The 21,534-nt window shown below is 39.2% G+C and overlaps 1 protein-coding gene across 1 annotated transcript; it reads left to right on the plus strand.

Moving 5' to 3' along the window:
- Window positions 1-211: 211 nt before the first annotated feature.
- Window positions 212-21,309, plus strand: kif16bb (kinesin family member 16Bb). The gene is made up of 15 exons (XM_072391630.1): window positions 212-271; window positions 359-469; window positions 603-719; window positions 1,731-1,828; window positions 3,552-3,664; window positions 3,756-3,898; window positions 4,111-4,279; window positions 4,459-4,584; window positions 4,744-4,919; window positions 5,022-5,087; window positions 10,332-10,380; window positions 11,916-12,004; window positions 14,126-14,214; window positions 18,271-18,358; window positions 18,908-21,309. The coding sequence occupies exons 1-15, from the start codon at window positions 242-244 to the stop codon at window positions 21,104-21,106; spliced, it is 3,663 nt and encodes a 1,220-aa protein (XP_072247731.1). The 5' UTR covers window positions 212-241; the 3' UTR covers window positions 21,107-21,309.
- Window positions 21,310-21,534: the final 225 nt, after the last annotated feature.

Here is a 21,534-nt window from a genome sequence, read left to right on the forward strand (position 1 = left end):
TCTTTGGAAATATGAAAACGAAGTCGAACAACTGGCTCCTTCATTCTTCTTCCTGACTTAATTAATAATGTCTTCGGTGCGGGTAGCGGTCCGGGTCCGTCCACTGGATAAGAGGTGGGTGCAATAGATTGTCTTGTTGTATTTTACCTCTTTTTTTTGTATTTTACCTAACTTTTCTTTTATCCAACTCGCACTCACTTTTCGCAGAGAAAATGAGCTATCGTCGAAGGTGATAATTCATATGGAGGGGAACACAACATCTATTTATAAGGTATAGTAACACAAGATGAAGTGCACCTTACTAGAATAACTGACGTCATTGGTGAGAATAAACTATAGCCCATGTTTTAAATTGTAGCCTTCACCCGCTGGACTGGACAAGCAGAAGGACGCAGGGAAAACCTTTACATATGACTACTCATATGACTCATCTGACAAAGGAAGCACCACATTTGCCTCCCAGGACAGGGTATCTTTCCTACAACACCTTCAAGTTTTTTATTTTTTATTTATTTATTTTTACTTTATACTGCAGAAAAATGCGTAAGTGTGCTTGCATAGTTCCCCCTCATATATTAACTAATATTTTGCCTCTTCTTAAGATTTTCCAAGATCTGGGTTCTGATGTCTTGACAGCTGCATTTGAAGGTTTCAATGCCTGCGTGTTTGCCTACGGCCAAACTGGCTCAGGAAAGTCTCACACTATGATGGGTCATAAAGTAAGAGTCTCTCAGCATTTTCACCATCTTTAAGTTATCACAGACACCTCAGAGATGTTGGACATAGATGGAGAATGGTCTGCCACTAAGTTCTCTGGTATTTTTTTTAAATTTATTTTTATTGGCTTTGCTAAACTCTCACTCTCTGAAAAGTTCAAGTATTATGAATTGAGATTTCACAGCTTGATACGTGACTGAAAGAGTATCTCAGTGGTTGTGCAGTGCAAGTGTCATACCGAAGCTAAACCAAGCTCTGAAATCGGTTATGGATTCATTGGTAAATTTTTGCAGGTTGATTTTAGCTTTTCACCATGCGCTGAGAATATAACTGAAAATATTTCGAAACTCATTCAAAATACTTTTTTTTTTTCTTGATTGTTTTGTCATGCATCAGTAACTCGGAACTGGAGCGCCAAATGTGCTCCATAGATTAGTCCCATAATCCTTAAGGGCTCACAGACGTCTCTGTAGAAGATGCATTGCAGAAAAAAGAGCAAACCCAGCGTGTAAATGGACTCTTACCGGTTTAAAAACTGACTGAATACAGCCTCATTAAACCGGTTTGTCTCTCTCCACTAAACAGAAAATTTGATGAGTGCAGAAACCCATAGCTTTTTCTCTTCCCACCTCACACTGCAATGGAAATTTTACATCACAAGCAAGGCTTCTACTTGTCTACCAAAGGACATGCACAAGATCATCAGCAGAGCTGCTGTCAACATCCCAGATAATTATATATGGCTCTTAATGCTTACTATCTGTTACTGTGTAATTAAAAACAAGAGGGCATGCAGCTCAGACTGGAATTGCTTTTCTGCTTCAGTAACTCCATATCAGATGAGCTGATGTTTGTGTTGTTCAGCAGTCTTCGCATCTGCTGAATTGTGGTTACAGCAGAGCATAGACATGCGAATTAAGAAAACATAATGGGATCAAAATGTTACTGTCATTTTAAAGTGCACTTTATTGTTTTCATATGGGTTGTAAAGGCAATATTTTCTAAATTTTTAGGAGGATAAAGGTTTAATTCCACGCATCTGTGAGGGCTTGTTCTTGGAGATATCTCAAAGAGGAAAGAGTCAGACAGTGTCATTTCATACTGAGGTCAGGTAAGCTACCATTATAATTCATCAGCAGCAAAATCTTTTAACAAATTTCAGCACAACAAACTCCTCGAGGAAAGCATTTAACAATTGCGTGTGAAACATTTCATGAGCATTTAAATAAGTTCCTCCTATGTTCACAGACGTGAAAGGTCTCATGTCGTTTGCCAACTGGTAAAGATCTGTAGATGGAACACTCACAATAGTTTTAGCAGGGATTTTTGAGTGATTCAGAGCCCAGAGAACTGGTTGTGATGATGATTTATAAGGAGAAGTTAGTCAGATTAATGAATGGGATAGAAGGAAAAAAAATAGAAAAAATTATTGCGCAACAAACAGTTACAGTGGAGCTCAGAAATACATACTAATTTGCTAAGTATTAAATTCATGCCCTGCTAGGCTGGATGGTTGTTTCATTGCTAGCCTGGTCCAACAAGATAAAAGGCCCTTCAGGATCCCCAAGAGTGATTAACTAACCATTTATTGTCATGGTGTATAAAAAGAATAATCGGTCCCGGTGAAGGAAAAATTGATTTTCATGCAGAACAATGCATCATCATATGCTGCACGAGGCATCACTGCCTTCATGGTCTCCCTGGAAATAAAAAGAACGACAAAAATATTTTTTTGTAGTGTGGCCACCTTCATCTTCTGACCTCAGCCATATGGAAACACCTTGAAAAGGAAAATCTAAGGGTAGACTGCAGTATACCTGGGAACAGCTGCTATGGGAGGTGAAATATAGGCAGAAACTGGTTGAGGCAAAATATGTTTTTTAAATAAAAAAATATAAAATAATTATATACTATTGGATAGCTTTTTGCTGAACCCCACCTATCTGTTTAATTCACGGTTCTGTCTGACCTTACTTTAGAAATGTTGATTGTGACGGATGGATGACTTTTGGCAAGAAGCACATTTGCTCTATTTTTCACTTTTGAAGTTTGGTTTCTTATGTGAATCTTCTGAGAGAATTGAATGATCACTGAACTTAACTACTGTTGCCAGTGTTTCAGGAAACTTTTTTATTCTTTAGTAACAATTGAGTTATCAATCTTTATGGATTTAGTGTATGTTTTCCTCTGTAAGTTTGTTTCGATCTGGTGCAGAGTCAAACTGACCAAGACTTGCCAAGATTAATGGTTTTAAGCAATTCTAAATTTGAATGTTGTTGTTTGGTGAGGCAAGACTTTAGTTTTCTTTTCCCCAGAACACTTGTGGGCTCTTGTCAGTTCATGTTTTCCTTTTCTTTCCAAATAAATAGCTCTTTTTTTTAAAATTTTTTTTATTTTATCTTTATCCGATCAACTGGCTTGGTTTCTGTGATTTCTGTGATTAGCTGGTGTCTGTGCTTCCTGCCAATATTTGTTTGAAAATAATTTACTGCAGAGACAATTTAACTCAGTAAAAAGTATCTGATATTGTAACCCTGGGCCAGACAACATACACGGTCATATCTGCCAGATATTGTTCCTGAAATCTTATTACTGGTACACTTTGGTTCTTGCACAAATCCACAATAGCTCAGATTGAAATGATCTGCCACACTTACTTCACACATAACTGCTGATTATTTATTACCAGTACAAACAATTTAGCTTTAAATGTACAGTCAACCCTTTTTTACCCCTTCAAGGTAGACTGTAAAAACTAACCTTGTTTGTATTTGGCACAGTGCAATTAACAGTGAAATCAATCACTGATTTGTTTTTGTGTCCTCGTATGAAAGCTACCTGGAGATCTATAATGAGCGTGTGCTGGACCTTCTCAAAAGATCACCGTCCACAGATGGTGGAGGATTGAAAGTGAGGGAGCACCCCAAGGATGGACCCTATGTAGAGAGTAATGTGGTGTTTCATTTTGAATTTCATGCCCATCAGAGTTTGTGTAAAATGCAAAAAGTATCATACAGAAAACTACAACTTGTTTGAAGGTCTATCAAGGCATGTGGTACACAGCCACAGTGACACAGAGGATCTGATTGTTCTTGGTAATGCTAACCGAACCGTAGCCAGCACGGGCATGAATGACTTCAGCAGCCGGTCACACGCCATTCTCACCATCAAGTTCACACAGGTAAACGGCAATGCTTTCTCATATCTCATGTTGTGCGTCTTTAAATTTAGATTATAATAAAAAAAGATGGACAGAAAATATTTTTTTCCACCAGAAAATGGTTTATTAAAGAAAATGTATAATTAGCCCTGCTTATCCATTTCATGTACTTAGCATTTTTTGACATTTTATTATAAATTGATTTATTCATTTTGCTCCTCCTCATACCACAGACTTGGTTTAATGTAGAGTTTCCACGTGAGACGCTGAGTAAGATCCACCTGGTAGACCTGGCAGGCAGCGAGAGAGCTGATGCCACAGGCACCACAGGCACCAGGCTGAAGGAAGGTGCCAACATCAACAAATCCCTGGTCACCTTGGGGAGTGTGATCTCGGCTCTTGGTAAAGGAAGTTACAACTGAAACATGACTGAATCACTGTGAAACATCTTTATCTAATACTGATCGAGACTGTTTATTTATATATATTTTTTTTTAACACATTCAATATATATATATATATATATATATATTTTTATATATAAATTATATATATATTTTTTTTTACGCGTGACCTGTCAGCTGATCCAAGCATGGCCAGAAAATCTGCAAAAAGAAAAAAGATCTTCATTCCTTATAGAGACTCTGTGCTGACATGGCTGCTAAAAGACAGCCTTGGTGGAAACTCCATTACTACAATGGTGGCAAGTATGTTTTAATATTTGACGGTGTTTGATACTGTTTTATTTTTTTTATTTCTATGTTCTTGAAATTTGAAGTAGTTTATCTTACCACTATATATATATATATAAAAAACTGCTTTTCATGAACCTATGTGCATTCCTTCATGGTGTCCTCTCATGGCAGCAATTTCTCCTGCTGATGTGAACTACGGGGAGACCCTGAGCACTTTGCGCTATGCCAGTCGTGCTAAAAACATAATGAATTCTCCCACTGTGAACGAAGATGGGAGCTTGAAGGTGATCAGAGAGCTGCAGGAAGAGGTTGCCAGGCTCCAAACGCTACTTGCAGAAGCCACTCAGGTCTTGCAAAGTGACAAAATTTCATTAAGGATACCACAGTGCATATGTTGACACTCTTGATCAAAAGTGATCAGTTAGGTTGTCTTTTCATTACTTCTCCAGGTTTTCCATAGGGAGGTTTCAACTTCTGTCAAGGTGGAAGAGAAGCTGTATCAGAATGAGGCAGAGGTAAATCAATCAAACTCATTAACCATTATTTCTGCCCCCCCCCCCCCCCCCCCCCCCAAAAAAAAAAAAAAAACATACACCACCATAACCACAGAGTGGACCATACAGAACTGATTCAGATTTTTCTAATCGAATATTTCTGTAGCTCACCTTGTTTTTGGTGCCTTTGTATGGAATTTTGTAATATGTCACAGCAGTTAGTTTGAAAGATGATGCACATATTGTGTCATTTGAACCCTGGTGCAGGACTTATGTAGGTTAAATGGAAAGCAATAGAGTTTGGGGTTTAATTTTATTAGTTTTAGCACAATCACCCGATGAAGACATTGCTGCTTGCAGTAAAGAGACCCTGCCAGCTGGTGTCACTGCAAGCCTTATGAACAGCCACTTCATGGCCAGGTCATCTTGGCAACAGAATTAGATTTTCCATCTATCTAGATTTAAATGGCAGAGTTCCTGCAATTATTATGACAGTACTGTGAAACTGTGTTTTGAAAGTCTAAGAAGGAAAAAAAAGAAATGAACAGTATGGCTTCTCTGAGGCAGGGACATCATGGTAGCATCCTCAAAACACCCCAAGGAGCAACACAAAGCCTATGATGCCAATCCTCAATTTACAGTGAACACTTTTTCCCCCTATTGAATTTCTGTCCAACCTCCAAAGTAACACCAAATGTCATTTTTTGAAACTCGCTGTGTTCAGCCAAGTAGCCTGTTGCATTATGCATCAAACGGAGAAGTGTGCCAGTCATGGAAAGTATAGATGCACTTCTTTTCTCCATCATCATACACTCTTTAGCAGTTTTTAAACTATTATAAAACTCCCGTAAATTTGAACTTTTACAACATTTCACAGCTACTTGTTATACTGAAACAGAATGTGGTCCACTTGCTTTTTAGTAAAAAAGTTTGTGGAAATTGTGATGGAATTTTAAGTAACAAATATTGTACATGAATGCCAAACTGTGCACGTGTATGTTGGATAATTGGCAGGTGACTTTTAATAGCCCGACAGTCCTTTTATCCATGGTCACGTATTGGAACTCATTAGCTGCTGTCACTGCTCCTAATTAAAAGATCTTGATTATTGTCATATGGCACTTTCGTCTCTGACTGTCCAGGATATCTATTAAAGTTATAGTGTTATAAATCTGCTTGCATGTTCAAGCACTGGTGACTTTATGCTCAGAGGCGACATCATCCATCTGTACTATTAGTGCTGCAAAATGTGCCTTATTTAGAGCTGTGCCCATCCATGTGGATGCATCCATTATTATGCATGATGCAATGTGACACCCAGGCGAAAAGGCCACTGTGCTGGTGACCGGTAGGCCCACTGGTGTTGCTGAAACTCTAAGTGTTTGATGAATGACTTTATGGATTTGACATTTGTCTCACTGTGCATTTGCATTCTGCCTGTGTGAAAAATGATAAGCGGGATTCCTGCATGGAATGCTGCACAGACATTAGAGGTGGACTCCTTTCTCATTTCAGTGCAGAGAAGAATATTCAGCCAAGTGGAATTTAATTGATTTATGTATTTATCTTCTTTTTTTTTTAAAAAGGTTATTCTTTTATCAGATGGCCTTGAACATGGATGTTGGATCAAACATTTTCAAACGAGACATTTCAAAGTGTAGGGTGTTAGTTTAAAAACTGGGTTACAAATAGAGATTAGAAACTATGTCTGAGCATAAATTTAGTATCAAACACTAAATCTTCTATTTTGTGTAATTCAGGCAATGGTACTGGCAAAAGCATGATGGAAATTTCCACTTGGGCCTTCAAGAGACAAGTTGACCTAGAGCAATGTAAACTGAATTTTGTGTTTTGTATTCAGAGCAGAATTAGAATGCTAAGTTATTCATCGTCAGCTTCCCAGATTTGTTACAGGGTATGTGGCAAAGAAAGTAATTAATGCCTGATGGATTCCTGTGTAGCCTCTTACCAGTCAGAGGCAGTAACTGATTGAGAGAACAAAACAGCCAGGAAGGGGGGGGGGGGGGGGGGTAAAAGGTGTTCTAGTACAGGGGTAAACATTGATATAATTGTAACATGCGCATGTATGTGCAAACAGATTTGAGTATTTCTGCTTTGTAAGTAGAGTTGCATTCTGCTCTCCAGCCACCCTTGCAGCTCCTATTCTGACGAGATGGTGGGAGGAACTTCCATTTCAGTAACATGAATGAACCACAACCTTTCTTATATTCCTGTAGTTATTGGACTTAAACATGCTACAATCAGCACAACTTAAACTCTGAATGCTTGGAGCCCTGCTCCGTTTGTTGTCAGTTTGACTCTGGGTGTCATCAGGTATACATCATAGTCTTTGTAGCATTTCATGAGCCTTGCATGCAAGCTTAGTTTGGTTTAAAATGGATCAACTTTCTTTTCTTAATTTGATCAAAGAAAATCGGTCAGTTACCTTCCAGCACCTAAAACTGGCTCTGTGGTCCTGTTTTTTTTTTTTTTTCCCCACACATTTCAACCCATACTTTCCCTGTGGTACACAACAACAGTTAAATCACCTGAGTTGCAGTTGGACATGTAGTGATTTAATTCTGACTGATCAAAAGCCCAAAAGAGTTCTGACTTTTTGGTGAAAGTTTTCTGATATGCAGATGGCTGGAATGAATTTCAATTGTATTGCACAGAAATTTATTTTACAACCATTGTGAAAAGTTTCTGGTTGAGACTTTGCTCTTATATGTAACAAACACTGATAATGAAGGACATGGAAAGGAATTACTGTTAACAAGGTGCCTGTTCTTTGTGGTATATAGTCACTGCAAGCAAAAAGCTTCATGTCATTTTGAAAAGTGGTCACACTTTTTGTTCTAGGTGCAAGGTGTTTTTTACTTTTATAAAGCCCATCAATCTAGGATGTAAATACAGCTCTTTTGAGGAAGTTAACTTTTTCATGTGACACATCAGTTTAAATACTTACGTTTTTCTCGTGTTCTAGGTTCAGTACTAATGTTTTCTTGGCAGGTTGCTCTACTTAACAAAGGTAATGGGCAGTCAGGGAAGTTGACTGGCTGACTTAATGTGGCAGTGTTTTGAATTGCATATTGCCCAAGTTGGTAACCTGCAATGCCAAAGCATTTAAAAAAAAAAAATAAATGAATAAAAAAAAGTCCATTAAAATTCTACCCGACTGCAAAATGATGGCTTTTAATGGAAGCCTAAATGCGCCCGAGCCTGGCTGTTGGTCCAGGTCACAGTTAATTACAGTATGTTCACCAGCTGCCTCAATCTGAAAGCAGGCGTTTTTTTTTTTGTGTCATCGCACCGAATGAGTTACTAGGTGTAGTGTAGAACAACTTTCTGTGCATCTGAAGAGAAAATGGGAGGATCTCATCTGTTCCTGGAGTCTGAGGAAAGTGACACAGTGCATTAATCTGCCAGGCTGGTCCTCACCTCTAATGAAGTCAGTGAAAAATCCCTTTTAATTAAGTACAGGGGCTGTGGTCGATGCCGCTCCCTCTTCATTAGGAAAAAAAGGATTTCTCCCATCGCACAACTGCCAATGAGTGAGGTGGTGCTGGCGGTGGGCACGTCTCTCACTTCACGGTCCAATCTATACGATGGAGTTGGAGGGGGTTGAAAGTGAGGACAACTAGTTTATGCAAAGTATTTCCTCTGAATTCACTCAGAGATTTTCTGCTCAGCCTCTTGGGGAGGTGCTTTTTATAATCTAAGCAATGTGAGGCATTAGTCCATCCGCTTAACAGAAGAATATCTCTGATAGCACCACTTATACATGGTTAGACTTTGGGTTATTGAGCAGCAGCGGCCAGGGCCCTGGTTTAAAAAACAGTTGCCTGGAGTTTTAATTTTTTTCTGTTTATGGCTTGTATTGTTTGAACCTATAGGCTACAAAGGGCCAAGTGTTGAAATTCTTGTTTAATTGCGAAAATAACTGTTCAACAAACTCATTCTCTCTGCACCATACTAGGTCTTTTGTAGTCTAGAATAGAATTACACAGATATTGAAAATGAATGCCGGCCCTTTACAGACACATGCTTTATGGTTGTGACTCATGCTGTCACATTTCCACACCAACAGTTGCCAGAGGCAGTGAAGCGGTCTAAGAGGCAGATCAGACATTTCAAGTATAGCTTTCCTTTGCTTTAGAAAATGCTTTTTAAGGATTAAATCAATTTCTTAACTTATCCAATTTCACTGAAAGAGACTATAACACTATTAAATACAAATGAAGGGATTTTGGGACAAGTATGAATTTATTTATTTTTTCCTCCCCCTACTAGGGATTAATGTCTGTCTTGTATTAGAGTTGTTATCGACTGTAATGTTGCTTTTTATCACAATAGTTGGTAATATTTTGTGAAATATGGATATTTACTGCATGTTCTTAATAATGTGCGTTGAGATTTGGCTTTAATGCGAACAAATTAGTTAAAATTAAAAATTTCTACAAAACGCAGTCTTCACACGGTATTTTACTACTCACTATTCCCTTACCTATAAACACAAGAATTCACTTTAGTTAGAATTTTCATGCAATGCTTCTCTCAGACATAATGTAAGTGCCCTGAATGTATAGTTTGTTGTTGAGCTACTTTCCAAGCTAGATGGTATTTTAATAGTAACATGCAGTGTTGATAGCAATATACCAATGGAATAAATAGTCCGTGGAATACAACCTACCTGTTTGTGTGTGTATGTGGAACTGAGTTGGTTTCGCTCACTGAACACAATATACAGTTTGGCTCTTGCTACGATAATCTTAATGATTTATGGTGTCTCTTTTGCCGTTAGCCACTCTGCTGCTTCATGGTGACACATGGTTGGAATGCTGCTATTCTATGTGGCCTTCGGGCAAGGAAGAGCAGTCATAAAGAATTCAGTTTTCTGCTGCTTGCCATTAAATGTCTGTCAGCATTTTTGTTTTATATTGTTTACTATTCCAGCTACAGGCTGTTGAATGAGAATTTTAAAAAAAAATTTTTTTTAGGTGTATTCTTTAATACCTTATAGGATGAGACTGTGGCTCTGAGAGAAGAGGGGAGTTGAGTCATCTTAGACTGTTGGTTTCCTGTTTATATAAATATTGGCAGAGATCTACTCTGCACTGTAATCATAAACTAACTAATGCACTATAATAAATGTGAACTTTATACATTTTCCAGAGTGGTCACCAGCCAGTATTCAGTGTTATCAGTTGCTCTGCTTGTCAAAGAACAGCCTTTGTATTGTAATTTTTTTAATCTCCACTGCAGGAGGGCAGAACCCTGGTTGGAAGTGACGAAATGCATAGTCAGGATATTGGTAAGTTAAAATGACTATTGTAGGCTTAAGTTCTCACACCACATTCCCAACTGCTGCTTTAACTTTCATAATTGCTTTGTAGTGCTTCATGGATCTGGTCTTCTCTGTGAACATTGTGTGCTTGAGAACTGTGCTGGGACTGTGACTTTGTTCCCTCAGGATGGAGCACTGTGTTCAGTCAATGGTCCTGTGGTCACAGATCCCCAGCAGCTGATGCAGGGAAAGCATTTCTTCAAAATCTAATTTGCTCATGATATTCTTTAATGAACATGTGGGGGAGGGAGCAAGGCATGTCTGTAATAATGAAGATTTCTCTCTGAGTTTCACAGTTATTTGGCTTGTGGGAGTAACATTTTCATCCATTTTAAATGCAGACATATGAGGCTGCATCACATTTGCAAATGAAATCCACTTTATGTTCCTAGCTCTCCCACGGCAGCACACTCGGGGCATGAGTGGCTTGTGAACACAGCTCTCCACAGGGCAGATGCCATTTCTCTTACTAAACATTTTGGAGGGCGAGAGGCCCTGGACAAAGCTCTAGACAAAGCCCCAAGCTCTCCATTTAATTGGCAGATGGAGTTGATAGGGCCGACAGGTTTTGAAGTGGGCCAGAGCATTAACCTTTCAAAGGACAGAGGCAAGTTGAGCTGAAACTCTGGCCCCCTGAGCAGATCCTGCTTGCTGAGGCTGAGAGCTTAAACTGCTCACTGCGTTCTCATCTATATTGCTTTGCTTTTGTGAGATAAAAACTGCACACAGAGCCGGGCAGCGCAGAGCCTGGCTACGCAAGTCACTTTTATAACCTTTTCAATTTATCTACTATTCCCGTCCGAAATTGCTGCATCTGAAGCTATTTTCTTGAACAAATGATTGTAATTTTCAGTCCAACAGCAGCTGGAATCTGTCACAGACTGTTCTCAGGTGCTTTGTCAGTCGTCAGAAGTCATTAGTTGTGGCAAGATTAGTATTTGCTGTGATGAGAGTGGAGAAGGAGGAGAAAGAAGGGACCTCGAAAAATCTGTGGCCATGGCCATATGAACGCCAGTCTGATATATAAACCCTAATATCACTTCAATTCTGTAGCTTTAGAAGACTTCTCAGGTTTCCTTGGACCATTTTCTCTGGTAAATGATCCCCTTGGTCTCGGCCACTGCCAATCACGTTGGGGATTGTGTTCCTTGTGGCAATTCATTCAATTTACCTCAGCAGAGGAAATCTGTGGGGAAAAGTTGACAAATGGCAAAGAAGTTCTCAAAGTTCAAAGCACAGGCAAGTTAATGTAATCCCTCAGTTACAGGAAACTTCCCATGGCCAAGGTTTCTCTGTGGTTCTCTACATTATAGGTACTGCGCTACACATCCAAATGTTTTCCAGCAGACTATACTTGCTTTCACTTGCACTGAGTTAAATCACGTTTTTCTCATAGCAATCCATCTCACAGTGCAACGCTTAATTCAGTGTTTGGTGCAGTACATTAGTGGTTGGACACTCTTTTTTTCTTTCTTTTTTTTTTCTTTTATGCTTCCCTCAAGGCTCAATCATACAGCTAGGAAAAGGAACCGTACTTCGTTGTAACCACCTGGCTGAAGCTACCCAGCTGACAGAAAAACACCAAGTACAGGTAACACACCAAAACCACCACAAAGAAGTCCTAGTGTGTTCTTGTACTATTCATTTTTGAAAATTTGAGACGCTTTCAGACAACACTGCCTCATCTTCATTATCCACTTTTAATTTTGTAAAAGCAAAAAGACTCTGTTGCTATGACTACCAGCCATAATGCCTCCTACCTACAGCAAACATGGTTTATATTAAAATCGCATGCAGGCGCTACATGAGAAAATCTATTGGTAAGCTCTATACATCTTTGTGATCATAAAAAGAACAACTGCAAGCTTTTTGGCTGGTACTGCTTCTTATTTCTTTTATTATGCAATTCTATTTATTTATTTTTTGGTTATAATTATTTGGCTCACAAAAAAGGCAGCAGACCAACTGCAGAATGCTTTTGCATGTTGGAAATGTTCTCTGCTCTTGTTGAAAGAAGGCCAAGTGTAGCAACTTTCAAAGCTGACTGCTATCGTTTCATCTTGCAGCGACTTCCTCTGGAGTTTTAATTTGCTTGTAAAGATGCATTGTGTGACTGCACTCTCTCTTCAGCAGTGACCACTGGTCGACACTCAGAGGTGCTCTGCAACATTAAGCCAATCAATCGTTCAACTGAACTATGCACTTTTTTTCTCAAAGCATATAGTAGTCTTTCAAATAATTGTTACATGTTTTCTGTTCTTATCCATTATAACACAAACAATATGCATTTGATAGGGAAATGCAAGTGAAAGTGTCAGCAACTGTGTATTAATGTTGCCTCACCAAAAAATTTCTCTTTTTATGAATTATGCCTCTTAGAAACATTTACACTATTTGACATTAAGTTCCTCACATGAAATTGGGATTGATTTAAAACTACTTGAAAGAATAGGTATTTCAGACAAATCCCTGCAATTGCAGTTTTAATGATTATTTCCTTTATATACTAAACTGTACAATGGTGGATAGTTTTTTTTTTTTTTTTTTTTTTTTTTTTTTTTTTTTCTGAGGCACAACTAAAGGTATTTTAAAGACTGAAAACTTCTTAATACCAGAGATATCGGACATTGTGGGAAGTCATTCCTCAATTATAAAATTCACATTGTCGTGAGGTTTGTTTGAAAACAGCATCTGCTGTACATGGTTTCAAATTTAATCTTCAGGAAGTCATCCAAATAATGCTGCACTCATTTGTACACAAGAACTGCTAGTGGTGACGTAACTAGAGTTGTAGTGAGGGTCAAACTTTCTTACTTTCTCACTCTTCTGGGTGTGAATATCGAATTATTGGTTTTAGAAAGTTACAGAAATTGTCAGATGCAGCTTTCACTAATCCAATGTTGGAGGGGGAGGAGGGGCTCCTCCTCAAGCTATGCGGCTTAGTGTTTGTCAGAAGGCAAATAAATAGGCCTTAGGGATGAATAATATTTACAGGCATGACTGATTATCGAGCCTGGTGTTTTTAAGCCTTTGTTAAATAATTGAATTGAACAGAATACTCCAAGGTAACTAGCTTCTGAAAATGAGTCTGATAATTGTACAAAAATATGTTGCTGTAATCATCGCACTCATTGTGTTTTAGGTTTAAGTTCCGATCTTGTATACATTTTCAATTAAATTATTGTGGTATATGAAAGAGGAGGGGTTCACATACCATTGTATGGACACAGATGTATTTGGTTTTTGATAGTTTTCTGCTTTTTACATTATTAAAATAGTCACACAGGCTATAGCAGCCAAGTGCAGAGCAGGCATTCAACCATCTCTGCGGTTCCAAAGAGTCTTTTACATTCATTTTTAACATCTATTCTAAATGAGATGGTCTCAAGACTTCCACATTCACTCAGACTGCTGTAACACCCTGAATGCAGCTGGTCCCCCATCCTTCTAGACAAAGTGGAAGAACCAGAAGATGGGCTAAAGTGATGGATCCATGCTGTTTAGTCATTTGTGATAGAGCTTTGGTAATATTTCTGGACAAAAATCGAATTTAGAACCCTCCTGTTCTGTTAAACGGTCAAGAATAGTGAATGCATAGTGTTTACCAAAAGTGAGCTATTGTATAATTCCAAATCACCACAGGCAGCTGTCCCTCATTTCTTACACCAAGACAGATTTTCATTTGAGGGGTTTCTCATTTTATTTTCTACAGAGTTGGCCGCTGTCTGAATTAAGCCTTTCTTTGACTGATTTGTCCAAATCTGCCGAGGATGTGTCCAAGGCGATGCTGCAAAATTCACGGTAAGACATGTAGTATGTAGACATTTGGCATAGCTCTCTCCACTCTATGACCCCACTGTGCCCAGCTCACTTCAATCTTCAGAAAACCTGCTTATTGAACAGCATTCATCAGGCACATAGACCAAATCAGAGCCATAAATCATGGCAGCACTGCTTTGAGAAATGGAAAAATGCAAAATGCAATTCTGTTGTGCTTCATGCTGAGTGGAAATCATGGCAGGCTCGTGTCCTACGAAAGTTCTCTTATTGCACCAGGAAGTGAACAGCCAAATGTGCCCTCTCCGGAACCACTGCTATGCATTTCAAGTTCAGCTCTCCAGAAAATTCCTGCTGTTCAGTGTTTGTTTAAAAAGAAAAAGGGACAGAAAAAAAACCTTCAACCATTGCATCATTTCACTTACAGTTTGCTGGACTCTCAGAGGATTCTTGTCATGGCTCAAAACCTGTTCTGCTTTGAAGTCTGTTTCAGGCCCAGTGCAGCCCAAATGCCTGAAGGACATGTTTTTCAGTCATAAATCAAGTATTCCTTAGAAATTTCTTAGTGTAAACTTGGTGTAGCAGTGTAACCTGACACCTGACCTGTTTGTTACACGGATGACAGTAGGGATGATGTTCATGTAAAGGGTAGGGCCCTTTTTGAAAAAATACTTTGCTAACCTCAGCCAATCAGATCAATGACGCAGGACCAGTGGATCCCTACATTTTGCAGACATGTGCCAGTGTTGGGCACTGATTGACAAGATGGATTCTCTCATGAACTTGCAAATCTCTTTAGTATAGCTGCTGTGCAAGGTAAGAATTGCCCCATCATGTATTTTTGCTTTAACTCACTGCATTTGTTGGCAACTCAATACTTGGTTCTAATTTTTCAGTCCAAAGCCTTTTACTGCTGTCTTAAAAATGTGTTTTGCTTTTCAATGTACTAAACCTGCTGCGGAAGGTGGGGAAAAAAATAGTCTGTCATCTTGGTAATGTGGTCTCAACTAAGAAAGACTTTTTACACGATAATTATGGAAGTTGTTTCTTCATTATTAGAAACATAAGGTGTAATGCTTAATCTTTGCTTTTCAACAAAGTTTGTCAGCAGATTAAGTCATGGTTCATATTTTGCTTGCTGTTGTATAATCACAGCACCTTTGTGTACTTTTAGTGCCTCATATCTAAAATCTTTTTACATAAAATGTGTATGAATTATAATGAAAAGGGTCAACCCAGATGAAAGCTTTATGAAGGCTTGTGTGATGATGAAGTTCAAACACCTAAAATAAATATATTAGCATCTGCTGTTCTGGGAAAGGTCTGAGTAGATGATTAAGCTTTTAAAGTTATCCTGATGGCATATCTTTAGAAAATAAACTACATAAAACCTCAAGGGTTTTAACAGACATAGTCAATGATACGTTTTCAGTGCTTGCTCTGTATAGCATTCTTGGATTTACCTTTACCATTTTATGTGCTGCGGTTATTTTTTTAAATTTTTTTTCCCACATTATACCAAAGCCTGAGAGACATTATGTGACATCTTTATGTCCCACTAAGGCCTTGAGATTGTGACCGTTCATTGATCTGTCAGTGTCTGTGTTCACGGAACTGGTGTCCAAAATCCAATTTGCTGTCCTGTGATTCACCACCCACTGAAGTAGTGAGCAATGTAAGACACACCCCTGGTATCCCACGATCTGCTAACCCTGATGTTTTACAGCATGTGGATCTGCCTGACATGTGATTTCCTTCATACTGCTGCATCCCCAAAAAAGTGCACTTTTGCTTTGGTGATTAATATCACTTTCACTGTGACACCAGAAGCCCTTTTCCAGAACCTGTGCTGCAATATTTGTTTTGAATATAAGAGGTGATTCCATATGTACAGGATAGTCACAAGACTATATAGTCATTAACACAGCTAGTGTTGTCATTACACTGCATTAAGAACATGTGGTTTATTTGCTGGGAGAGGAAACAGTCAGTTGACATCGATGGTGGATTAGGGCTGTGGCGGTTTGTTTTGTTGTCCTGTCTCAGATTAGGAAAAAAATCTAATGTATAAGAGGTAATCTGACATTATTTGATTCTTCCGTGGTTGTCCATTTTCACTGAACATGTCCATTTAAAATTTTGAATCATAGTATTTATTCATTTTTGTCCTGTTACCTACTTGCATTGAACCATCATGTAGCTAAACTTTCAAGATGAGCAGTGAGGAAAAGACTTTCTCATTTCTAGCTCGCATATATATTCTATTCCTGTTCTACATCTTGGCTCACTTAGCATAAACTCCCTTGCAGCAAGGACAGGATTGATCTTAATAATCTTGGAAATAACCCTTAGCAGTAAATAAGAGCACATAATTTGAATTCAAATGCTGACTGTGGACATGTTGCATTCTGGGAGTGATACAAGGTGATTGTGAAGTGACCTGCAGCTGCTTGGGGAGGTGCTCTCTGACAAAAGGCTGCATCAGTTGATTTCCAGTATTTTGAGAGTTGACAGTCCAAACAGGAAGAAGGCAACTGTGTTAACATAAAGTCTGACCTGCTCTTAGGCCATGGGAATTGGGATAGTATGTATAATAGTATGTAAAATAGTTGACTTAATACAGATTTTCTTGCCCTCTTAACATAAGGTGTAAAATAGTCTTATAATGAAGATGGAAAATGTCTGCTGTGCAGTTCCAACACAAAACAACCCTGTCAGTGTTTTTTTTTTTTTTTTCAGTTGAGATATAACAAGACTGAAAATAGACTTTAGAATATAAAAAAAAAAACTAAGCTGGGATGTTCTAAGAATTTTAGTCACTAATCTGCATTTCTTGATTGGCAAAAACGGTGGAAAAAAAGAAACAAAACAAACAAAAGCTTCAGTGTATTTGGCAAGAGGCAACAAAAAATGGCAAGACATGAGCCTTTGGTAAGGACATCTGGTCTCTATACACTGGTAACTTTAAATGGCCTCCCACCCTACAGTTACCCTTATGGGCTGTAAGCATGACAATTTCAGTAGCCTAAATCGTAGGCTGCATCGTCCCTGCCCTGTTCACTCCATTATATGGATATACGCAGATCGCAAGTTTTCTAAATATCTTCCGAAGGACGCCAACTTTCGCCAAACTATTCTCGGTGAGTAAATAACGTATTTCATGCCAGAAATAAGGTCTAGGTTTTAAAATACCGGAGTTCCCCTTTTAAAAAATGTGAGTTGCCTACAAAAAGATGAATATTTTGTAGTATGTATATGACAAATTTTGTGAAATTTGTGTGTGGTTGTGCCTATTTTGTATAATGACTAAGACGGTTGGTAGAGAAGTTCAACCATCAGGAAGTGGAATGGCAGCAAGTCTTTGAAAGTTTGGCTAGATTAAGACTTTCATCAGAAAACTTTGTACTTTCAAATCTGACAGACAAGTCTCAGAGGTGAATTGGAAGAAGTGAGCTGTGTTCTGTGGTGTTGTTAATGAGTTCTGCCAGTTTTGTCATACCATAGTAAACACTCCTCATGTGTGCCACATAATGTTGGCTGTAGGAAAAAGGAACTGTAGAGAAAGAAACTGGTTTCTTTCAGTGCAGACACAAAGCAGTGAGTACAGGACATCTTCTATCCTGATCCTCAGGATCTGCAAAAATCCTTTAATCATCACTAAGACCTGAACTATGTCCCTCTTGTTGATGTGGTCAGTGTTTTACTGCTGCAGCTTTCACCCTTTGTCAGCGTGGTGATGCACACAAAGCTCTGTTAAAGCTACTGTTTACAGTCGGAAACCATTCTGAGCTGTATATTTAGTTTCTGCTCCCCTCCTCTGGAGTCTTGGGTATTGTACGTAAATCCTCAAATCAACATGCACAGATTCTATTTAATTTCACAGCTAGTGGAGTGTCTCTAATCTCATCTGGCCATTTGGGGGTGTATGCTTTTTAAATCTAATGGATGTTTGTGTGTGTTGTGGATGCTGATGGTTAGTCTTTTTTTTTTTTTTTTTTTTTTTTTTTACTCTAAACTATTCAATGCATCCAGTGTTGCACTACATTGAATAATTAAATCTGTCTTCTGTCTTCACTACAGTAATTTCAGTCAGTTGGATGTGGAGAGTGAATCTAAAGATCTAAGAGTTTATCTTATATCTGCCCCCACTGAGAAACTCATGACGTCAGTATGTATTCACATTTTCTTCTACACGTGCAAAAAAACGTTTATCATGTATTTATGGCATGAAATTCAGATACATTTATAAAGTTAAAATGCAGTGAGATTATGATTGTTGCAACACTGTTTTGCCATAGTTTATCTGACATTGTAGTCCTTTTTGGCTTCCCAAAATGGAGCAAATGTCAATCTAATGCCAAGCCCACCACAGATTTCTGAACCATGAAACATTGTTTTTTCCCTTGGTTCATTGTGTATTGTTTGTTATGCACATATTCAAAACATATTATACTTTCCTGTCGGGGTTTCAAATGAAATGAAATGAAATGACACTTTAAAAGGTAGTGCACTCTGAAGTATCTCTGTTTTTATAAACCTTGTTTATAAATTTTGTTTTTGAGTATTCAAATGCATAAATAAGTTTTCTTCTAATGGGGGCTCTATTAAAATGATCTTAATTGCAAAGTTCCTTCATTGCAATTAAATTAGCATAAAACTGGATTTGAGTTTTTTGAAAAAGTGTCTTTATTTTTTATACCTGTATAATGTAAACTAGGCCATTCCTGGAAGAGATCCTGTCCCTCACACTGGTTTTGAATTGGACGGAGACGTGCTACAGGGTGGAAAAAGCACCAGGGATGGCCAGGAGCAGGAAAGGGACTTGTGTCATAAATCAGGGGCAGAGCTCATGTCTGAGAAGCCACAGAGGAAAGCTCAGAGTGGAGCTGGAGTTGCAAGTTATGAGGGAAAGGAGGTTTGGTCAGGGGATGCCAGCCTCCAGCAGACGAGTATCCTGGGCCAGGGTGATGGATGTGGCATGAGGCCAGAGGGGAATGCTAATGAGATCCAAGGTGTCGTGCCTGACTGCTATAAGGAGAGACCTGGCTCTGGTGGGAGCTCATTAGGCAGCCTGTCCCACCTGCTGAGAAGTGGAGGAAGTAGCTTTATGTCGGTCCTCCCTCAGACCAGCACTCATTCTCAGCTCGACAGAAAGCCTCTCAACAGTCAGGCGGCCTGCTATCCACCCAAAAACACAGCTTTCGAAGGCCACTTCAGTTGTAAAGAGATGGATGAATCTGGAGGTTTTGGCGAGGTCCCAGGAGTTTGTGTGACAGAGGCTGCAGCAGCCACGGCTCAAAACTCAGGGCTGAGCTCTTTGTTTAGCAGAGTTTCTTGGATTGTCCAGGATGCAAGACGTCTCCTTTGGAACTCGCCCACAATATGGCAGCAAGTAACAGATGTAAGATTACAACCTGTTGGCGCTCGATTGTCCAGCCGTGTTGTGTCTCTGGTCAAACAAAGTAATGTTCTGTCTGTAGTGAAAGACAGTCAGGTCTTCTCCATGGTTAGAGGGAGCTTTGTTTTCTCTCTTTTCAGGGATAGCCATATTGTTTCAGTAGTGAAAGCACTACCCCTCATACAGCACATCCAGATGAATATCACTCAATCTCTTCAGTCTGAAGAGGGAGCTCAGATGATTCAGGGGTGCATTAATCCTGACAACACTCAGCTCCCAGCCGTGACACCAGCACAAACCATGGCAGAAGAATTGCAAAGCGATGCACGGCAAGTCCCAGAGGATATTCAGAAAAGAGATGGGACTAATATTCATGTAAAACAAGGAGATGAAAATATTAAAGTGACTTTGCCATCGACTCATATCAGTAAGACGGATGTTATCTATGCACCTAAAGATCAAGGAATGGGAAACTCGGGGAGTGTGCACATTGTCATTCAAACATTGATAAAATTTCCTGATCCTCTTTTGAAATTACAAACGTTGTCATTGGAAGATATGATAGAAGCATTGCAATCCATCATCTCACCTTCTGTGCTTACCTCCCAACGGATTGTAGCTGTCCACTTGTTGAATGCTGCTAAATTCAGCCAACCTGAGCCCCAGCCTGCCCTCCTGATTCTGGTGGAATCTGGTCTCTATACCCTGACCACTGACTCTGGGCTTCTGGTCTTTTTCCATTACCTCCCTTTATTGCAGCTGAGAGAGATGAATATAGGTTTAGCCGGCCACAGTTTACGATTAATGGGCACTACAGAAGAAAGCATACTAGGTGTCCATACCCACAGCCAGAAACATACCAAGGAGCTGTGCTTGGCCATACTAGATGTCATCTGTCCAGAGGACTGCAGGATATCTCGACACCCACTGCTCCATGAAGACTTGATGAACATGTCTCTAGACTATCGGGTATATGTGCCAGACCTGCTGCTAGATGCTGGTTTAAGGGTTTGCTGCCGGTTTCAAAAGAGTATTGCTGATCTGATTTATTTACTCCATTGTAATATGGATCAAGAGACCGTCACTCTGGGAGAGGTGAAGCTTATACTGTACACAAGTGTAGCTGTGCACATCAGCCCCATTACCCACCATGAACATATGGCCCAGTTCTTTGTCACAGATACGCATTTTGGTCTAGTGAGAGAGGATGCGGTCTTTCATCCAGCTCCACACTCTGCCACCATAGAAGTATGCCGTCCTCAGTTCTACGAGTTATTTCTACGTCAGCGCTCAGATGTACGTTGCATACTGGTGCACGATGAAGACAAGAATGGATCCGTCAGACTGGACGTAATCCTTGCAAACGTTGGGGGCAGGGGTCACCCTGAAAGCCTGACAAAGCCGGCTACCCAATCTGAATGCGTTTTAAATTCATCTCCACATGCAGAAGTGTGGAAATTAACTTTCAGTTGCTCCACTGAGGCCGCCTGCCTGATTAATCACTTGTCAAATGTCTGATCAAGGACCGAATGGTCGGTAATGAACAACCCAGCTTGAAAACTCTCGCTCATTGGGAGCAATGGCAAAAGTGCATCCCATTCAGGCAGCACAGCAGAAAGGAGGACTTCACTATTAAATGACAATGGAAACTATGACCTACTTTGTCTGTCTTGTTTTTGTCATATTAATGTTACATGGCAATTGCACTTAGGCTGTTATCTTTAAACACTCAAATGTCTTTGCTCTTGCTCTTTACTTCCAACCTCCCTATAATTTTTGTCTGTTTCGTTAACAATGTTTTAAATAATTAGTCTTTAAAGTTCTGACATTGAGGATTAAAACAATGTCTGTACTATTTTCATGTGTAATGGAATTTTTGAGGGGTTTTAGATTACTGATCAGATAACATTCTTATAATTGTGTTGTGTATGTGTCAATCACGGCTG

This window comes from Leuresthes tenuis, unplaced genomic scaffold, assembly GCF_036924035.1.
Source record: "Leuresthes tenuis unplaced genomic scaffold, fLeuTen1.0.hap1 SCAF_8, whole genome shotgun sequence".
NCBI lineage: Eukaryota > Metazoa > Chordata > Actinopteri > Atheriniformes > Atherinopsidae > Leuresthes > Leuresthes tenuis.

What these genes read in the sequence shown, in the direction of transcription:
- kif16bb (XM_072391630.1), top strand. Translation starts at nt 242, where the DNA reads ATGGAGGGGAACACAACATCTATTTATAAG. An exon ending in GGATGGACCCTATGTAGAGA is followed by an intron (nt 3,665 to 3,755) that starts GTAATGTGGTGT and finishes ACTTGTTTGAAG; the next exon opens with GTCTATCAAGGCATGTGGTA. An exon ending in AATGCATAGTCAGGATATTG is followed by an intron (nt 10,381 to 11,915) that starts GTAAGTTAAAAT and finishes GCTTCCCTCAAG; the next exon opens with GCTCAATCATACAGCTAGGA.